Source organism: Ranitomeya variabilis, chromosome 4 (assembly GCF_051348905.1).
Source record: "Ranitomeya variabilis isolate aRanVar5 chromosome 4, aRanVar5.hap1, whole genome shotgun sequence".
Lineage (NCBI taxonomy): Eukaryota > Metazoa > Chordata > Amphibia > Anura > Dendrobatidae > Ranitomeya > Ranitomeya variabilis.
In genome coordinates, this window is record NC_135235.1 from 624,745,277 (window position 1) to 624,766,344 (window position 21,068).

The 21,068-nt window shown below is 44.4% G+C and overlaps 1 protein-coding gene across 1 annotated transcript in view; it reads left to right on the forward strand.

Moving 5' to 3' along the window:
- The first annotated feature begins 252 nt into the window (after positions 1-252).
- USP43 (ubiquitin specific peptidase 43) overlaps positions 253-21,068 on the forward strand; it is a 43,740-nt gene continuing 22,924 nt past the window's right edge. The window contains exons 1-2 of the mRNA XM_077253559.1: positions 253-1,121; positions 14,423-14,557. Coding sequence (XP_077109674.1) covers positions 516-1,121; positions 14,423-14,557 — 741 coding nt within the window. The 5' untranslated portion in view covers positions 253-515. The remainder of the gene's footprint in view (positions 1,122-14,422; positions 14,558-21,068) is intronic.

Genomic DNA, 21,068 nt, shown 5'->3' on the forward strand with positions numbered 1-21,068 from the left:
TCAGCAGACAGTATCACACATGGTAGGATCAGCTACATCAGAACTGCATGCGGTATCGCACATGACGGGCTGAGATACACTGGCTCAGTAGTAATTCCTATTATCTCCTGTGCAGGGTGCAGCTCCTCTCCCCCAGCCGTCACCAGTGTGGCAGCAGCCAGCCTGTCATACCCAGTCGTCACCAGCAGAGGGTGCCCCCAGCCCTGCCTGCCTCCCATTGCCTGCCTTGTGAAAGTAGCTAATAATATTCCTAGACTGGAGGTGGAGCAGAGCCAGGCAGCAGCTACACACAGCCAGGAGGGAGACTACTCCGCTTCCAGGGACAGTATGGATCACACACCTTCCCCAGGCAGCCAGGTAGGATGTGCCCAGCATGGAGGGGACAGGTGCACCCTTCTAGCAGCCATGGGCAGCTCACATTGTAGGATAGGCTTGTAGTCACAGCCACCTCCAGTCCTGCTGCCTTCTTCCTGGTCAACCTGTGCAGGTAGAGAAGACTCCCAGGTGAAGAAGCCATGGAGGAGCAGCACAAGGCCACCAAAGACAAGAGCCAGGGCTCCAAGAAGCTCTTCAGGAGCAAGTCCCTCAGGTCTGTGGGAAATTTCATGCAAAGGATCATCAAAACTTTGAGCAATTTGTCCCACCTGGTGGATGCAGAGAGAAACAACTTGTACACAGAGGATGATGATGGGGGCTTCACACAGAAAACCCACCCTGGAGAAGGAAAAGGATCCGGGCAGGAGGATTATAGGGTTGTCCAAGGCGGTGACAGTAACAACAACCTGGGCAAAGCTCATACCTTGGCCAAGGGTCAGGAAAGGACTTCCTTCAGCTCGGAGGAAAAGGTTCCTGGGGTTCAGGGGCTGAAGAACCATGGGAACACCTGTTTTATGAATGCTGTGGTCCAATGCTTGAGTAACACGGACCTCCTGGCGGAGTACCTGGGGATGGAGCAGTTTAGGATAGAACTGGATAGGACTAAGGGGCACGAGGGTCTTCAGAAGGGGTCTGCAGAGGAGACGTCGCCGGCTGGAAGGGGGGAGGTCACGGAGAGGTTGGCCTCCTTGGTCAGGGGTCTGTGGACCTTGGAGTACACCCCTCAACTTTCTGTGGACTTTAAGGTGAGTGTGATAGTCAAGCCACTGTTGTAACCGGTCATTTTCTTACTACGCAGGTCAAGGTTCAGTTTTCCACCCCTAGTTTTATTAGCGATTGGGTACCCTCCTTGTTGGCACAAGCCCCCAGTTGCCCTCCCCCAGGTAAGCCCCCCATAACAGCTTTATTCTAATCTCTGCCTCCCCGTAATGTCCTTATTTCATTCATAATCCTATATAGTCTTGGGTTGGCAGTGGCGACTCACCGGTTAATCATCTACACCGTTATGATGTCATCGCTGACTGATTATAACAATATCGTTCACCAGACAGAGGCCCTCTTGTTCTGCGGCGTAATTAACGCTTTACAAACACTCATTAAGAAAAAGAAAACAAAAACCAGTTTGTTTAATCCAGTTTTGGTCTTGATTGCATGTTGCGTAAAGCTTTCCTGCATTGGTCGCCTCTGCAGTCGACCTCGTCAGCAATATGCTATTACCAGCTCGTTATACGTAACATGGAAACAAGATTTTACCGAGGTGTAAGCTGAGGCCCCGTGTAAAACGCCCAATAGGAACCCCAGCTACTACGCGCCATTTATATTCTGTGATTGTGCCCTCCTCACACTAAGTGGCGAGCGCCAAGGTGACCGATCTCAGGTGTCGGCATAAAGTCGAAGCAAGGGAATTATCCAATTGGTAAAATGCTGCGTACACTTAAATGAAAAGCATCTGCGTCCCCAGAGAGGATCATTGTATCATCTGCGAGAGGCTTCCCCCGTCCTGCGACATCTACATATCCTGCTGCGGGAGAGCTTAACCTCTTCACTGCTACAGAAAAATGACACCCATGAATGAGAGTACCTACAGTATATTTTCAAAATATGAGGTCAGTTTTTTCAGATAATCACAATGTATTGTTGTGATAAAATTCTGTCTCCTTGCTGTCACCACTAGAGGGAGCTATTTGCATACTGTTGTGTCCAGTGAATACCTGGCAGGCAGTGAGCTCCCCCTAGTGGTGACAGCAGGCACATATAATTTTAATACTTTCTTTTAATACTGAGGGAATGAGAAAGTGACCCAAATGAAATATGTTCACCTTTTTGGTTCCTTACTGATACGGCGCTAACTTTTTTGCGGTCCTTTCTGTTGTTTGTGTACAAGTGACCGCTGCAGCCAATCCATTGACTAGGAGCTGTGAATATGGCAATGTGTTAAGCAGTATGGCACATGATCGCTGCATGAGATCTTCCTCAAGTCAAGGACATAACTTGATACCATTGAGTCCCATTGATTTGGCCACTCCCACTTGACCTCCTTAAGGACATTGAAAACTTAAGAAGTAGTCCTCATTTTATTTATTTTTTTTTAACATAAATTAATACTACATATGAAAATAAGAACTGTTGTAATATATCTGACCAGGGAAATCTTCCTCCTACTGTTACGATCTTTATTTCCTCAAAATTCTTCATTCACAGGTAAACTGTGTCTTCAGTGACTACAGACCCATTACTGGGATTGGAGATGGCAGTTGGTGCTCATAATGTTCTATGGAGAACTGCAGAATGTCTGTGCCTTGTGTGTTTTTGTACTCCCCTATTCCGTTCCCCATTATCAGTGCAGTTGGCCCTATAACAGATGCTACCTCGGCAGTTACGCCCATGTTCTAACTTTGTCTCTAAGTCCATGGTAAGCTCAATGCCAGGTGTCTGCCTGAACGGAGTAAAGCCATAGGTATAGGACTCTGGAATGAGAATCCCCATGTCTCCATGTGGCAGTCGGCACAGATAACCCTTTATGTATTTATTATGTTTGTTTTCCATGTTGATGACTAGTTATTAAGTTACTTCACCAGCCCGGGTCATTAGAACTGAGCGGAAAATGCTCCTATAGAAAGCTACTGATACCTAAAGTTTTTTTTTTTCTTGTGTGTTGGCTAAAAATAATTTTTGTAATTGGGTTTCTATAAAAATGTTTCACCGTTTGCCTTCTATGACCTATGTGTTACAATGTCGATGGCTGGCTGCAGAATGAGTTAACTGAGAATCAGCGAGCTTGTTCTAGGATAGTTTGTAACTGTTTTATGTCTTTTTCTGAGCCGATTTGTGACCACAGACCACCTTAAAGTTGAATGTGCAAAAGCTAAATGGTGCAAAATTTCGAATGACACCCAATTGCCAAAATGTTTTTTTTTCTTTACCCTAAATGAATGCATTTAAGTAAAAAAAAAAAAAATGTTCCCCAGAGATGAACAACCCAACCCCTTTAAGTGTCATCGACTTCTATTGCTGGAATGGAGCCCATGAGCGAGCTGATGTCAGGCACATCTAGGATATCACTTAGAGTACTCATTCAGGCAGCTGGAGAGGTTCCCAAAATATAATAAGACCCCAATATTAATATCAGAACATTAGCTTAATGTCAGATGCTCTTTATGTATCCAGACCCCCCTATACTAGGCCATCGTCATGTAGTCAGGCCCCAGATCAGCACTTTACGGTAATTCAGATCTCAGACCAGACCCTTATATAAATAGCAAACCCCAGACTAGCCCCCTGAATATATTTAGAACTCGGTCCAGGCCGATTTTCATGCCGCAGATTAGACCCTCTATAATATTATCATAGCCCATATATATATATATAATTGTCTAAGGGGTACTTCCGTCTTTCTGTCCTCAACTTCCATAACGGAAATCCCGCGTCGCTGATTGGTCTCGGCAGCTGCCTGTCATGGCTGCCGCGTCCAATCAGCGACGGGCACAGTCCGATTAGTCCCTCCCCTACTCCCCTGCAGTCAGTGCTCGGCGCCCGCTCCATACTCCCCTCCAGTCACCGCTCACACAGGGTTAATGGCAGCGGTAACGGGCCGCGGTGTAATAACCCTGTGTGTCCCCAACTATTTACTATAAAGGCACAGATGATTGGCCTCGGGGAGACCAAAACATCCAACACCGCGGAGACACCATCACGTGTTTCTCAACGCAGTGATCCAGAACACTGCCCCCATCCCTTATGGGAAATATGCAAATGCATGTAGAGTAGCTGCGGAGACACCATCACGTGTTTCTCAACGCAAGCTTGCGTTGAGAAACACGTGATGGTGTCTCCGCAGCTACTCTACACCCAACTATTTACTATTGATGCTGCCTATGCGGCATCAGTAGTAAAAATATGTCATGTTAAAAATAATTATAAAAAAAAACCTGCTATACTCACCATCCGCCGCCTTTCCCGCTCCTCGCGACTCTCCGGTGACCGCTCCATGCAAGCGGCAGGTTCTGGTGGCAAGGATGGTATGCGAGAAGGACCTGCCATGACGTCACGGTCATGTGACCGCGACGTCATCACAGGTCCTGCGCTCATACCAACCCTGGGACCGGAAGCTGCCGCGTGCACCGCACACAGGGCCAGGACTTCAACGAGCCTTCGGAAGGTGAGTGTATGTTTATTTTTTAGTTTACGTCTGTATACTACGTGACTCTGTGCTGTATACTCCGTCGCTGTGCAGTATACTACGTGGCTGTGCAATATACTACGTGGCTGTGCAATATACTACGTGGCTTGGCTATATACTACGTGGCTGGGCAATATACTACGTGGCTGGGCAATATACTACGTGGCTGGGCAATATACTACGTGGACATGCATATTCTAGAATACCCGATGCGTTAGAATCGGGCCACCATCTAGTATATTATAAGACCCTAGACCAAACCCCTATATTATTATAGACCAGACCCCCCATATTATCACACCCCATATTATGCCCATATATAAATTCCAGGCTCCAAACCACTGCCCCCTAAATATAGTCAGACCCCAAATTAGGCCCCTATATTAATATCATACCCCAAATCAAACCTCCGTGTATAATCAGACCTCAGACCAGACCCCCTAACACAACTCAGATCCCAGATCCGTTCCCCTTATGTATTCAAACCTCCTATAGTAATGTCAGACACCAGACCAAGCCCCTTTATTAATATCAAATCTCTGACCCCCTTTATTAATATGAGGCTCCAATGAGACCCCCTAAGTATATACCGTACATTAGAACCCTAAACCAGACCCCCTAACTTTATTTAGATCTCATATCAGACAGCCAAAAAGAAAATATATAACCCCAGACCAGTCCCCTTTATATATTCATACCCCAGACCAGACCCCTACATAGTCATACTGCAGACCAGACCCCTACATACTCATACCTCAGACCAGACCCCTACATAGTCATACGCAAGACCAGACCCCTACATAGTCATACCCCAGACCAGACCCCTACATAGTCATACCCCAGACCAGACCCCTACATAGTCATACACCAGACCAGACCCCTACATAGTCATACCCCAGACCAGACCCCTACATAGTCATACCCCAGACCACACCCCTACATAGTCATACCCCAGACCAGACCCCTACATAGTCATACCCCAGACCAGACCCCCTACATAGTCATACCCCAGACCAGACCCCCTACATGGTCATACCGCAGACCAGACCCCCTACATGGTCACACCGCAGACCAGACCCCCTACATGGTCAAACAACAGACCAGACCCCTATATTATTATCAAATCTCCAAAATAATATTGACCCCCTAAAATTATCAGATTACAGACCAGGCCCTAAAATAATGTCATAGCCAAGATTAGAGCCCCTATATTAATATCATACCCCTATATTGATACCAGCCCCCTTAAATATAGCCAGTCCCCTATATTAATATCAGATCCCAAAAATAATTTGGATCCCCTATATTATCAGACCTCAAACCAGGCCCCTATGATAACATAATAACCCAGAGAAGACCTCTGTATTAATATCAGACCCTAGATAGGTCCCCTATGTACATGGAGACCCCTGACCTGACCCCCTATATTAATTCAGATCTCAGATCAGTGCCCTTTATTATATTCAGACCTCCTGAGTTAACCTCAGACTAGAGACCAGGCCCCTTTATTAATATCAGACTCCAGATGGGACCCCCTAGGCATATTCATTAGGACCCCCAAACCAGACTGCTTGACTTATTTAGGATCTTAGATCAGGCAGAAAAATAATATATTTCAACCTCAGACCAGACTGTATATTTACCCTGTGCGCTCCATTCATTTCTAGGGAGAGTGAGCCAGGGACCCTCATTTTTGGGTTATAGTGGGGGATCCCTGCAGTTACACCCCTACAGATCAGTTTAATGACTTTGCATTGAGACATAATGTTGCAGGGAGGAGCAAACGGCGGTGTACAGCTGCAGGCTGATACATGGTGCCCGTCTGTGTGATTGGGTAGCCGCATTGGGATAGGGCGTCCATCATGGCCAGACACCTCAGTGCTCGTCTCCCTGTCCTCTGCTCTCCTATCTTATACATATCTAGACTGTGCTCATACCCGGCCCTCACATACCGGCTGTGTGACTGGGTCACCACCTTCGGTTAGGGCGTCCATCATGGCCACACTCCTCATTGCTCGTCTCCCTGTCCTCTGCTCTCCTATCTTAGGCTACTTTCACACTAGCGTCGGTACGGGGCCGTCGCACCGACGCATACTGTGGAAGCGCCGCACAACGGGGGCAGCGGATGCTGTTTTTCCACGCATCCGCTGCCCCATTGTGAGGTGCGGGGAGGTGGGGGCGGAGTTCCGGCCGCGCATGCGCAGTCGGAAATGGCGGACCGTCGGCACAAAAAAACGTTACATGTAACGTTTTTTGCGGCCGGCGGTCCGCCACAACACGACGCAACCGTCGCACGACGGTTGCGACGTGTGTCAATGCGTCGCTAATGTTAGTCTATGGGGAAAAAACGCATCCTGCAGACGACTTTGCAGGATGCGTTTTTTCGCCAAAACGACGCATTGCGACGTATGCAAAAAAACGCTAGTGTGAAAGTAGCCTTATACATATCTAGACTGTGCTCATTCCTGGCCCTCACATACCGGCCATGTGACTGGGTCACCACCTTGGATTAGGGTGCCCATCATGGCCACACACCTCAGTGCTCGTCTCCCTGTCCTCTGCTCTCCTATCTTATACATATCTAGATTGTGCTCATACCCGGCCCTCACATACCGGCCGTGTGACTGGGTCACCACCTTGGGTTAGGGCGTCCATCTTGGCCACACACCTCAGTGCTCGTCTCCCTGTGGTCCTCTGCTCTCCTATCTTATACATATCTAGACTGTGTTCATACCCGGCCCTCACATACCGGCCTCAGGTGAACGCACAAACTGGTTTGTCCACATTGTACAGACGTGTGCAGTCTCAGTAGCGGCTCCTTGGCTTTTATAGTAACGTCAACCTTTGAACAGATTTACGGGGCAAATAGACGTTCTGGGCAATTTCCTATAGGAAGGCATCCTGGCTGAAACATAGTGGCGGGGGAGAGGTCGCAGTCACTGTAGGAAAGGGTGTGGAAAGAGTTTTGTTTTTTTTTTATGAAGAATGGCCAGTGCCATTTTGGACATTTGTCTTTTGTGGTACCAGTTCACACAGCATTCGATCCTAATGAAATAGGGTCTAACAGTTATAAGAGAAGTATAAGGTTCTCTTTACTTTTCGGTACATTTATTAAATCCCTCAAACCAGGGCATAAGTACCAGGGTGACTAAGGAGCCGATCCATCCAGATCTGAAGTGCAATTCGTGATAACTTGGGTAATGGAAAGCAATCATGGAAAACCAAGGAAAGGGCTGTGATCTCACTGTGTGCATTATCCCTGTACTGTGACATCACTGTGTACATTATCCCTATACTGTGACATCACTGTGTGCATTATCCCAGTACCCTGACATCACTGTGTGCATTATCCCAGTACGTGACATCACTGTGTGCATTATCCCTGTACTGCGACATCACTGTGTGCATTATCCCAGTACCGTGACATCACTGTGTGCATTATCCCTGTACTGTGACATCACTGTGTGCATTATCCCAGTACCGTGACATCACTGTGTGCATTATCCCTGTACTGTGACATCACTGTGTGCATTATCCCAGTACCGTGACATCACTGTGTGCATTATCCCAGTACTGTCATCACTGTGTGCATTATCCCTGTACTGTGACATCACTGTGTGCATTATCCCTGTACTGTGACATCACTGTGTGCATTATCCCTGTACTGTGACATCACTGTGTGCATTATCCCTGTACTGTGACATCACTGTGTGCATTATCCCTGTACTGTGACATCACTGTGTGCATTATCCCTACAGTGAAGGAAATAATTATTTGATCCCTTGCTGATTTTGTAAGTTTGCCCACTGACAAAGACCTGAACAGCCTATAATTTTAAGGGTAGGTTACTTTTAGCATTAAGAGATAGAATATCAAAAATAAAATCCACAAAATCACATTGTATAAATTATATAAATGTATTTGCATTTTGCAGTAAGAGATAAGTATTTGATTCCTCTGGCAAACAAAACTTAATACTTGGTGGAAAGACCCTTGTTGGCAAGCACAGCAGACATTTTTTGTAGTTGATGAGGTTTGTGCACATATTAGAAAATAGCCGACAGCTCAACCGATGTAGGGATACCCGTCCTAGTTCCACTGGACCCAATGGAAAATTACATACCAAAAAGAAGTGAAGGACAGCATCCAATCCAGGTGAAGTATAAAAATTTGTTATTGTGCCAGATGTAACGTTTCAACCATAGAAGGTCTTTTTCAAGCAGTATAAAAATTCTTTATTGTGCCAGATGCAACGTTTCAACCGTAGAATGTCTTCTTCAAGCATGCTTGAAAAAGACCTTCTATGCTTGAAACGTTGCATCTGGCACAATAAAGAATTTTTATACTTCACCTGGATTGGATGCTGTCCTTCACTTCTTCTTTGAGGTTTGTGCACATGTCAGGAGGAACTTTGGTCCACTCCTCTTTGCAGATCATCTCTAAATCATTAAGATTTTGAGGCTGTCACTTGGCAACTCAGAGCTTCAACTCCCTCCATAAGTTTTCTATGGGATTAAGCTCTGGAGACTGGCTAGGCCACTCCATGACCTTAATGTGCTTCTTTCTGAGCCACTCCTTTGTTGCCTTGGCTGTATGTTTTGGGTCATTGTGTTGCTGGAAGACCCACCACGACCCATTTTTAATGTCCTGGCAGAGGGAAGGAGGTTGTGACTCGGGATTTTACGGTACATGGCTCCATCCATTCTCCCATTGATGCGATAAAGTAGTCCTGTGCCCTTAGCAGAGAAACACCTCCAAAATATAATGTTTCCACCTCCATGCTTGACAGTGGGGATGGTGTTTGGGTCATAGGCAGCGTTTATCTTCCTCCAAACACGGCAAGTTTAGTTAAGGCCGAAGAACTCAGTTTTTGTCTCATCTGACAACAGCACCTTCTCCCAATCACTCACAGAATCATCCAGGTGTTCATTGGCAAACTTCAGACTGGCCTGCTCATGCGCCTTCTTGAGCAGGGGAACTTGCAGGCACTGCAGAATTTTAAACCTTTTCGGCCTAATGTGTTACCAATGGTTTTCTTTGTGACTGAGGTCCCAACTGGCTTGAGAGCATTAACAAGTCCCCCCCCCCCCTGTAGTTTTAAGCTGATCCCTCACCTTCCTCATGATCAAAGATACCCCACGAGGTGAGATTTTGCATGGTGCCCCAGATCGATATCGATTGACAGTCATTTTGTATTTCTTCCATTTTAGTACTATTGCACCAACAGTTGTCTCCTTCTCACCCAGCGTCTTACTTATAGTTTTGTGGCCCATTCCAGCTTTGTGCAGGTCTATGATCTTGTCCCTGACATACTTATAAAGCTCTTTGGTTTTGCCCATGTTGTAGAGGTTAGGGTTTGATTAATTGAGTCTGTGGACAGGAGTCTTTTATAAAGGTGACTATGTAAGACAGCAGTCTTTAATGCAGGTAACGAGTTGATTAGCAGCGTCTAACTGGTTTGTAGGAGCCAGAAGTCTTCAATGGTTGGTAGGGGATCAAATACTTACTTCTCACGGCAAAATGCAAATTTATTTATACAATGTGATTTTCTGGATTTTATTTTTGATATTCTATCTCTCAATGTTAAAATTATCCTACCCTTACAATTATAGACTGTTCAAACTTACAAAAATCAGCAAGGGATCAAATACTTATTTCCCCCACTGTATACTGTGATATCACTGTGTGCATTAACTCTGTACTGTGATACTACTAAGTTTACTATCACTATACTGAAACATTACTATATTTATTATCCCTGTACTGTGACCTCACTGTGTGCATCACCCCCATACTGTGACCTCACTGTGTGCATCACCCCCATACTGTGACATTACTGTTTACTTTGAAAAAAGTGTGTGAAAAGTTATAGTAAATCTCTCTTTTTCGCCTTATAATCAGACATTTGCTTTGTGCCTGGTAAGTGCAGCGGGTTCCCTGATACTGGCTGCACTTGACACACCGGTTTGGAATGTGTGGGACTGGGTAATGGAGGATGAGTATCGTGCCAGGGCACTGGGCTCTTGCGTCATGGGAATGGAGTGCTTTGGCCCCTTGTTCACCCCTGAGGCGATAAAGGGAGACAATGCTGCCTGTTCTTGTGTACGTGTTCACGTTCCACTTGCTGCACCTGATAATGGGGGAAATTTACTACAGCAATAACCAGAACATGGGATTAGGTTGTGAAATGGTCTAGAAATGGCCACAGAGCAGTTATTTCCCCGCTCCTCTGGGAAGCTGACAATTCAGTAGAGAGCGACAATGTAAAAGTAAAATGAGTCTAAATCCCCAATTCCCAGTACTGTGACATCACTGTGTGCATTATCCCAGGACAGTGACATCACTGTGCATTATCCCAGTACCGTGACATCACTGTGTGCATTATCCCAGTACCGTGACATCACTGTGTGCATTATCCCTGTACCGTGACATCACTGTGTGTAATATCCCAGTACTGTGACATCACTGTGTGCATTATCCCAGGACAATGACATCACTGTGCATTATCCCTGTACTGCGACATCACTGTGTGCATTATCCCAGTACCGTGACCTCACTGTGTGCATTATCCCTGTACCGTGACATCACTGTGTGCATTATCCCTGTACTGTGACATCACTGTGTGCATTATCCCTGTACTGTGACATCACTGTGTGCATTATCACAGTACTGTGATATTACACTGTATGTGGAATATTTAGAATAAAATGAAGCTTCAGATGCTGAGTTATTCTGGATTATGTTCTTGAATGCCTCTTCAAGGGATAAATGAATGTTACTCATGTCCAGAATGTAAGGATCGGCCTCACGTCTGAGGCTGTCTACTATGTCCCCAGTACCTTGTAGTAAGCTGTGAGGTATGCACATAAGTGTATCTGCTTACATGAAGTAATATGGAGCATGCCGGTATAACCTGGGTATCTCTTTTATATACAGGTAGTCCTCGACTTACGACGTTGATCCGTTCTTACACGGCGTCGTAAACCGAATTTCGATGTAAGTCGGACCATACATTCATACAGCACTGTACCATAATAACAGTACAGTACTGCAAACACTCTTAGCCTATCCAAACACCTATCCTAACACAGTACCCTACATAATTAGGGTGTTATGGCGTGCAGGAGACTCGTTTTCCTCGTGTAACCGGGTACAGTGTACAGTACTGGACTCTATTCTTCTGCCACAGCACATAGTTGCATGTAGTTCGACTTACGACGCAAACCGTGTAAGTCGGAACGAGGCCTCGTATAAAGCGTTGTAACCACGAAACGATGTAACTCGAGACCGTTGTAACCCGAGGACTAACTGTAATTATATATGCACATCTGGTATAACCATGACATCTCCTGTATATAACTATGTATGTCCAGCTGGTATAACCTGGGTATCTCCTGTATATAATTATATATGTGCAGCTGGTATAACCTGGGTATCTCCTGCGTGTAATTATATATGTGCACTTGGGTATCTCCTGTATATAATGATATATGTGCAGCTGGTATAACCTGGGTATCCTCTGTATATAATTAGATATGTATAGCTGGTATAACCTGGGCATCTCCTGTATATAATTATATACAGTATGTACAGCTGGTATAACCTGGGTATCTCCTGTCTAAAATGATATATATAACCTGGGTATGACAATCTATTCTGAATATGAATATACTTATGGGTAATGTAAGCCCAGGTTAAGGCAGCAGTGTAGAGGTTTATGACTTGTACTCTGTTCCTTGAGCAGGAAGAGCTGATAAACTGGTTCCAGCACACAAAGGCTCAGTGTGAATGAACAGGACTGGTCTGTGGTATTTTCCTCCCTGTGGCTCCATTATTGAATCCACCCCCCTCTTCCTCTACCACAACAGTGATTTGAGTACTTCTGTGGTGGAGAGTATTGAATATTGAACTGGTCTGACCAGCAGGGCACCTATGGTATCACACACAATAGGCTTACATACTCATCTCAGTACATAGTATCACACCTGATAGGCTTAGATACACAGCTCAGCAGTCAGTATAACACATGATAGGGTTAAATACTCAGCAGACAGTATCACAGAGGATAGGGTTAGATACACAGCTCAGCAGTCAGTATCACACATGATAGGGTTAAATACACGGCTCAGCAGTTAGCATCAGCAGGTACAGTGTCTTCAGAGCCACAGATATGATTCTGATGTGTGGAGGTGAGCTGTGATCCGGTGTCTTGCTGCCGAGGATGAGTCAGTGGTCGCTGTCTATATTTATTTTTCCTCACTGTCCTCCGGTGACCTGTCATTGTGGCATCCTAACCCTGGTGCAGGGATCTGCAGATGAGAATTTACACATACTGTATATACCCTTATTTCTCCAGACTTCTGCCCTTCTCCCCTGGATATCCCCTTCTGGGCCAGATCCTGACTGATGACTGTTTTTGCTTGTCCCTCATCATTTTGAGATTTCAGTGTATTGTTCACCAAGCCACGTAGTTATCACTTTTGCCCTGTGACAGGGTCTCCATCATGCTGGAAGAAAGAGTTGTTGGAAGATGGGAGAAGTTGCTCTTGGCTGATGTTTAGATTCCATTCTTTATTTATTTCAGTGTTCTTAGGGAAAATTGTGAGTGAGCCCCTCCATGGATGAGCAAGAGTGGTCTCGAGATACTTTACTGTTGGCATGACACAGGACTCATGGTAGCGCTCACCTTTTCTTCTCTTCACCTTTTTCTTTTTCCCCTTGTCTACGTCTTCTGTTCTTCACTATTTCTGAACCTTCTCTTTTCTTTACACAATTTTGGAGGTTCTTCCAGATTTTCCAATCTGTCTGAAACTGGTTTATTCAGAGAAAATAACTTTACCCCCGTCCCCTGCAGTCCAGTCCCTGTACATCCTGCAGAATGGTCCTTGGTGTGCTGACTCCTGCCTGCTGCCGTCTCTGAGCAAGCTCTGGACTGGTGTTAAATCAATCTTGTAGCTTAATCTTCTTTAGGAAGTGGTATCAGAACTTGCTGCACGTTTTTGGGTGTCTTGAAGCCTTCTTCACAGCAAATAAACCACTCTCTTTGACATTCCTGATGATCTGATAAATGGTGGTTTGGGGAGTAATCTTACAAGTGGCAATGTCCTTGTCTATAAAACCCTTTTGATGCAAAGCATTGATGACTGCATGTGTTTCCTCTGAGGTAATCATAGTTAACAGAAGAAGACCATGATTTCATCCACCAGTTGCTAAACAGTCTGCTGTTATAATTCAATCGTCAGGACAGAGTAATATCAGCTGCCTTGTCCTCGTTAACACTTTCTTCTGAGCTGACTAAAGTTAACTGAAATTATGTAAGAAGATCATTTTATGGCAGGGCTGAAAATTTAATACATATGGTTTTTTTTTATGATTAATTGGGTTGTCCCCTGATCTGGGGAAACATACAGCAGCTGGGTATTATTAGTGCAGACATGCAGCCTCTTTTTCCACCAGGTATGCGCGAGACCGGTTATACCAAGCAAAGAATGCAAACTATGGCATGTGAGCCACCCAAAATATAGAATACGATACCATGGGAAAATGTTCGTCATCAGACGCCCTTCCTCTTTTAGAAAAAAAAGAAAAAGTAGAATAACATTTTTTTCTGTTATAAATGCATGTACTTGGGGCTATGAAATTGGGTTTTATTAAAAAAAATTGAGCCATTTTTCTTTTTGTGGCTCTTTGTTTCACTTTCAACTTGATTGTTCGTCTGTGGCCATAAATTAGCTGAGCGAAACAGATAAAGTCTACATGTTGGGGTAGAGTCAGAACCAGATAGGCTGAAACGAATTTCAATATTGGTATCTGGCTGACCCTTCTCAGGTTTGTCTTCTCAGTGACCATCTCTTCTTTCTCTTTCAGAACGTTGTGGCCAAGTATGGCTCCCAGTTTAGAGGGAATTCTCAACATGATGCTTTGGAGTTTCTTCTATGGCTACTGGACAGGGTCCATGAAGATCTCAACTCACCGTCTCAGAAACCCAAGAACTCGGTCAAGGTTGGTGTAGTGGCTTAAGGTGTCAACACACCTTGGAGAACCATTGGCCAATTGCTTATTCGTCCAATTGCTAACTTTCCCTATCCCCCATAAACATGAACATTGGGCTTGGTTGAACATGTTCTTTATGGGGAGAACAGAGTAAGAGGTAACTAGACTCATCTGACATCAGCTTATCTGCCTTGACCCTCCACCTACATGTTGGTCAGTTTATTAGCCCTTGTAGCATCTCAAATCCTATAAAAACATACCTGTTGCCACCTTCAAGTAAAAAATGTCCTCCTTGCTATAATGTCCCTCATTCTGGTCCCTTTCTTGCTATAACATCTCCCATCATGAGTCCCTTCCGCGACACATGCAGCCGCGGCACCGGACACCTGATCATCGGGAGCGCTATAGGTATCCTGGTTTCCGATGCAGCTTCTTCGGTAAGCACTATAGCTTAGGAGCCGACAATGTTCATTCATCTCCACTGGCGAATTCATGGATTTTTTTATTTATTTTTTTTGGTGGGGGGGGGGCAATTTTTATTTTTCTAAGCATTTTTTGAAAACTGCCAATGACTTTTTTTTTTTTTTGAGCTGAATGTTTTATGCTCCAAAAATTTTTTTTCCTTCTTCTTCTTCTTCTTCACATCTCTTCATTTTCTTCTCTCCATTATATGGATTTGGATTCCTAATCCTCTTTTAATTATAATTTATGTTTTTGAATCCAACCTTAATTGGCTCCTGCAAATCCTCCCAGACAAATCTGTTAATCAGCAGGAAAACAGTGGGAAACACCGGTTGAGAAGTATCTTGCATTGATGGGCTGTTTTGATTTTCTTTTTAAGAATTGTCTTCAACTTTTTTAATTTCGGAAAAACTTTTTTCTATCTTACTTTTTTTTTTTTGCTTAGAAAAAAGTATACTTTTTGAAATTTTAATTTCAGAAAATGTTTTTTTCCTTGTTTTTACATTTTATTTGCATTTTCTTGTAACTTTCAATTTCAGAAAATGTTTTTTTGCTTAGGAAAAAAGTTTTTTAACTTTCATTTATAAAAACTTTTATTGTTTTATTTTACATTTTGTTTAGGTAGAAAAAAAACTTTTGTTCCTATATAAAGAAAAACAAACAAACACCTAAATTAGAGCATAGTGTGGACACCTAAATAAGAGCATAGTGTGGACACCTAAATAAGAGCATAGTGTGGTTAGGGAAAAAAAAAGTCAATACATTTTTAATGTCTGTCTTGGTGCTCACGGTCTTTCTTTGCACCCCCGCCATGAAGGAGGCATGTCAGTGTAATGTTCTCCTGATTACATTAGGACCACATGCCAACCTTTCTGTGTGCTTTGATATTTTCTACGATGAGAACCTTTTTAAAAAATCATGTCCTTGGATATGAGCTTGAGTTCATAGCCGGGCCATGTAGCGGTCAGTAAACCTCTGTGGACAGCAATGATGCAAAAAAATCCATCCTCCTTACCCCTTCCCTGCTGGGTGCTTTGGTGACTATATGCAGTTTTGGTTGCCGTCCTTCCAGGGTATGCCGATGTTAAGACTGAAAAGTGATTAAATATTTAGCGTTTCCCTGTGCAGTCTTCCGAACGGCTGAACTTTTGCGCTATTATTCCGGATTCACGTCTCCCGTTGCTGTTTTTAAGTTTGCCTCTTGTGCTTCATAATATATTCCAGATTTTATACTGGGGGAGGGTGGAGTGACCCATAAATGGCACTCGCTATGCTAATGGGCATCTATGGTGCCAAAAGGGACATTTATCACCTAAATTATCAGTTGGAACGAGCTTCAGAAATGTTCTCAATAGTCATTATTGCTAATATTGAGTTGCCATGTGGTGGTGGTACCAATCCAGCATCTATCTGGCTTGATCGTTCCAGATTTCGGTAGGGTAAATTTAAAAAAAAAGTCTGAAAATCTTTGGATGAATGTTTGTTTTTCGGAAAGAGATCCTCCAGGAAGGCCTACTGTTACCCAATGGGTGTATGTACTACATAGGTTTAGAACCTGGGCTCTCTAGAGGACCAGTTAGACATGTTGCAACGTAGTCCATGAGGTCCATCTAAGTATGGTGTAGACCAACCTTAAAGGTCTACCTTCTTTTTTCTTTGGACAATTATTTTGTTTAAAGAGATCGTCCTGGAAGGTCTACGGTTACCCAGTGGGTGTATGTACTACATAGGTTTAGATTCTGGGCTCGCGCGGCTAGAGGATGCCTTAGAGGACCAGTTTGATATGTTGCATCGTAGTCCATGAGGTCAAATCTAAGCATGGTGTAAACCGTCCTCAAAGGTCTAACCTTTTCTTTTAGGATTGCAGGAAAGTTGGGTAATATGACAGCAAATTGACATATATAATTCACCTAAGAAACTGAACAAGGTTGTAGCCTACCTCCTTATTTTGGATTAAGGTTCGACCCATGAACCTTTCCTGGACTTTCCACAAGTGTCAAAGGATTGCAAACCAGCTCTGAGGGTCCTGTCATTGTTTTAATAGACTTGGAGGACTTTTTTATTTAGTTATAGGGTTCCTTGCTCTACAAGCACAGTATAGAGCGATGATTAGTTATAGCTTCTCCACCCCATACGGCTTTACCGGGGACTAACTGACTCTGAGTGCCCTTCTATGAGTAACTGGAATAGACAGAGGTCTGCACATTTTGAGTCTAATTTGGGCCGTGTGGGTGGCTTTACCCTTCTGCGACCTCCAGTCTGTATTTTCTGCAGGGTAGACATGGCTTCCACAGTGTACAGCACAGCTTGAGCTGGCTGCGTCGTCCCTGGTGTCGCCCTGAATCCACGCCCTGCTATCGAGGCTCAATCCTGGGATTAGGCAGAGGATAAGTACAATAGAGGTCCGATCAGGCGTGTAACACGGAATAACATTGTACCTGTCACCTCCGAGCATGAGGTCACTTCCTCGCAGGGTCAATGTCGCAGCAGGAAGTACTTTAGATTCCGGGATCTGAAAACTATTAACTGTTTAATTACCGATGCTGTCTAAAATAAGTTATTGTGCCCAATTTTGCAATGCGGGACTTGGAGCACGGTGCTTGTTACCCCTTCCCATGACACTTGAGCCAATACCACACCCCCTTGTTTTTAACTCTGCAGTTGGGGGTCCTACATAGGTCTTGCCCACCCAATAGAATTAATCACAATCAGGACTGGACCCCGTCTCTACAATGGCCCCACATTGGCAATCTTTATGGTACGTTCTCCCTTGGATTGGTGCCTTTGTGTGGGACTATCATGTGTAATTATAAAATAACATGTACAAAAAAGAAAAACTGCAGGATATTTTTGCCCCTTTTATGCTCCTTTTGGATTTCCTCTCCTTTCCTTATTTTTCACTCTCCCTATTCTATACTATATTATAACAAAGCCTCAGTTTTTTTCCTTCCGTCATCTTTGGCTGCCGCACTCATGTGACCTCCGGCTCTTTCCTGGCTATATGTTTACTTGGTAAATAACTTATCCTTCCAGACTTCTGGGCAGGGAGAGAAGCGTCTGTCCGGCCCCTGGCTGACGTGTTCGCTTGCAACCAGGTTCACTTGTTGATCACATCCTACCTCTCAGCTTCGAAAGCTATGAAAGAGGGACATGTATGGCGGCACGCGTATTGTTATAGTCTTATTCTACACCCAGCCGTGTCACTAACCTCGCCCAGTCCTTTATATGTGCCCCCAGAGAACCATTGCTCCTAGTGAAGCCCACTGGTTATACCACACAGCTCAGTGCCCATTTCATGGCTCCCATAGTGTCCGCCACACAATGTGATTCTCCCACCACACAGTATACCACTACAGTGTCCAACAAAACAAAACGATAATTCTACAGTGCCCGCCACACAGTATAATATCTCCACGGTGCCCAACACAAACAGAATAATTCCACAGTGCCAACCACACAATATCCCCACAGTGCCCACCACACGCTTTGATATCCCCACAGTGCCCACCTCACACAGTATGATACTCCCGCAACGCCCACCAAGCAATATATCCCCACAGTGCTTACCACACACTGATACTCCCACAGTTCCCACCACACAGTATGATACCTACACAGTGCCCAACACACAGTATACCCCCACAGTTCCAACCCCACGCTATATCCCCACAGTGCCCACCACACGCTATATCTCCTCAGTGCCCACCTCACACAGTATGATTCTACCACAGCGCCCACCAAACAATGATATCCCCACAGTGCCTACCACACACTGATACCTCACAGTTCCCAGCACACAGTAGGATACCTCCACAGTGCCCAACACACATTATACCCCCACAGTTCCCAGCGCATGCTATGATATATCACCACAGTGCCCACTACACAATAAGATACCCCAACAGTGCCTGCCACACACTGTTTAACCCCACAATGCCCACCACACACCACAGTTCCCCCACACAGTATAATGATTTGTGTCCTCCACACATTATGATGCCCCCACAGTGTGAATTCCCTACAGTGCCCCTCACACAAGCATGAGCTGCCTAAATTTGAAAATGTCACATGACCTGAGGGTCTTTTCAGGTCCCACAGTCAACCCAGATGGATTGGTAGAGCAGTGAGCTGACGGCTCCACGCTCCACCAATAGTTTTAACTGTATCTGTGTCCTAGAGACACCTCCCGACCTCTTAGGACAGCTCTCCAAAATTGGCTCTGGCACGTTTGGGATGTATGGATCACATGTTTACAGCAGATGCTGTTAGTGGCTGTGGTCTGTGGAGCTGACACTCTAACTCCAGGCATGGTAATGGTACTGGAGGCCTCACTGCACAGCTATGGCCCGAAGCAAGACAGTTTTATTGCATAGCTTATAAATAATGTAAGGCGTATGTGCCGGCAAAATGTGATCTCTCCTACACGCTGCACGCAATAGGAAGTTCTGGATGTAACGAGCCAATGAACTTGTCACACTTTATGTGATAGAGGGGCTTTTGTGCCCCCTAAAGTGCCATGATCCAAATGAGGTTCCTACTTCTCCACCCACTAAAGATGCAATTTACAACTCCTTCTCATGGGAGTATCATGGGAGTAGGATCCTTTCCTGGCATAACCTAAGGGTCAGTTCTTTCTCCTCGTGGGTTGGGGGCTGTAAAGAGTGCAGGAGCCCTTTCTGACTTTGTTGTGGGGCCCCTGAAGTGTAGTTCGCACTCGGATGTCCTTTCCAGAAGACCCCAATCCCTGGGATACTGCCCGCTTTTGTGCGACGTACCCTGTCCATTTCGACCCAAGTCGGCCAATTTTCTGGCACGCTATCCCCCAAAAATGAGACCGTCATGACAAATTTGGCACTGTTGGCATGTAGGTGGCTACGGCTACTTATGCACCATTTTTGGCTAAGCCCCCTTGTTCAGGTTCTCAATAACCCCCCATTACGTGGCTGGCTCCTCTGATCATGAGGTTTAGTGTAGCATGCTCATGTTGTAGCGGCGGAGTGTTACCCAGAATCAGACAGATGGGCGAGGAGCTTGTATTTTGCAGTCTGAACAGACTCTGTACTTGGCAGAACTCTCATTAACGGATCTACCATGCTTCCTTAACAATCCTCTTACGACCCCCTCCCTTTACATAAAATTACATCCATCAGTTCCTTGAAAAATTTTTATCCACCCCCCCCCCTTATGCTGTTAACTCTTATTTTGCCAAAAGATAAAAGTACCCTTATGCCGCCTGATGCCAATTAGCTTTGATCGCCTGCCATCTCCTTTTCCAGTTACAAGAGCAGCTCCTCTATCTGCGGGGAGGGGGGCCGCGTGTTGTAGTGGGTGTCATCCGTCTGCTTATCATAGTTACCCAATTATAAAAAACACACAAGAAAAATCCTTGTTGGATTTATCGCACATAATCCCTCGCAGGCAGCTTATCCATGCCACAGCCGACTGCACACAATCTATACATTTATTTACATTTAAAGAGGAAAGTCTATTTATACCTATGATAGTTGTGTCGTCTTGATGATTATTTATTTATTTATTTTTTTGGCAGGAAAGAGTCGCATAACTAATGCTTATTATACTGCTATTATAATAATAATGTTTTTATACAGTTTTATTGTAGTTATATTCCAGTACATAATCGCAGTATTATAGTAGTTTTATTCTTGTACATAGGAGCAGTATTATAGCAATTATATTCTTATACATAGAGGCAGTATTATAGTAGTTATGTTCTTGTACATAGGGGGCAGTATTATAGTAGTTATATTCTTGTACATAGGAGCAGTATTATATTAGTTATATTCTTGTACATAGGGGCAGTATTATAGTAGTTATATTCTTGTACATAGGGGCAGTATTATAGTAGTTATATTCTTGTACATAGAGGGCAGTATTATAGTAGTTTTATTCTTGTACATAGGAGCAGTATTATAGCAATTATATTCTTATACATAGAGGCAGTATTATAGTAGTTATGTTCTTGTACATAGGGGGCAGTATTATAGTAGTTATATTCTTGTACATAGGAGCAGTATTATATTAGTTATATTCTTGTACA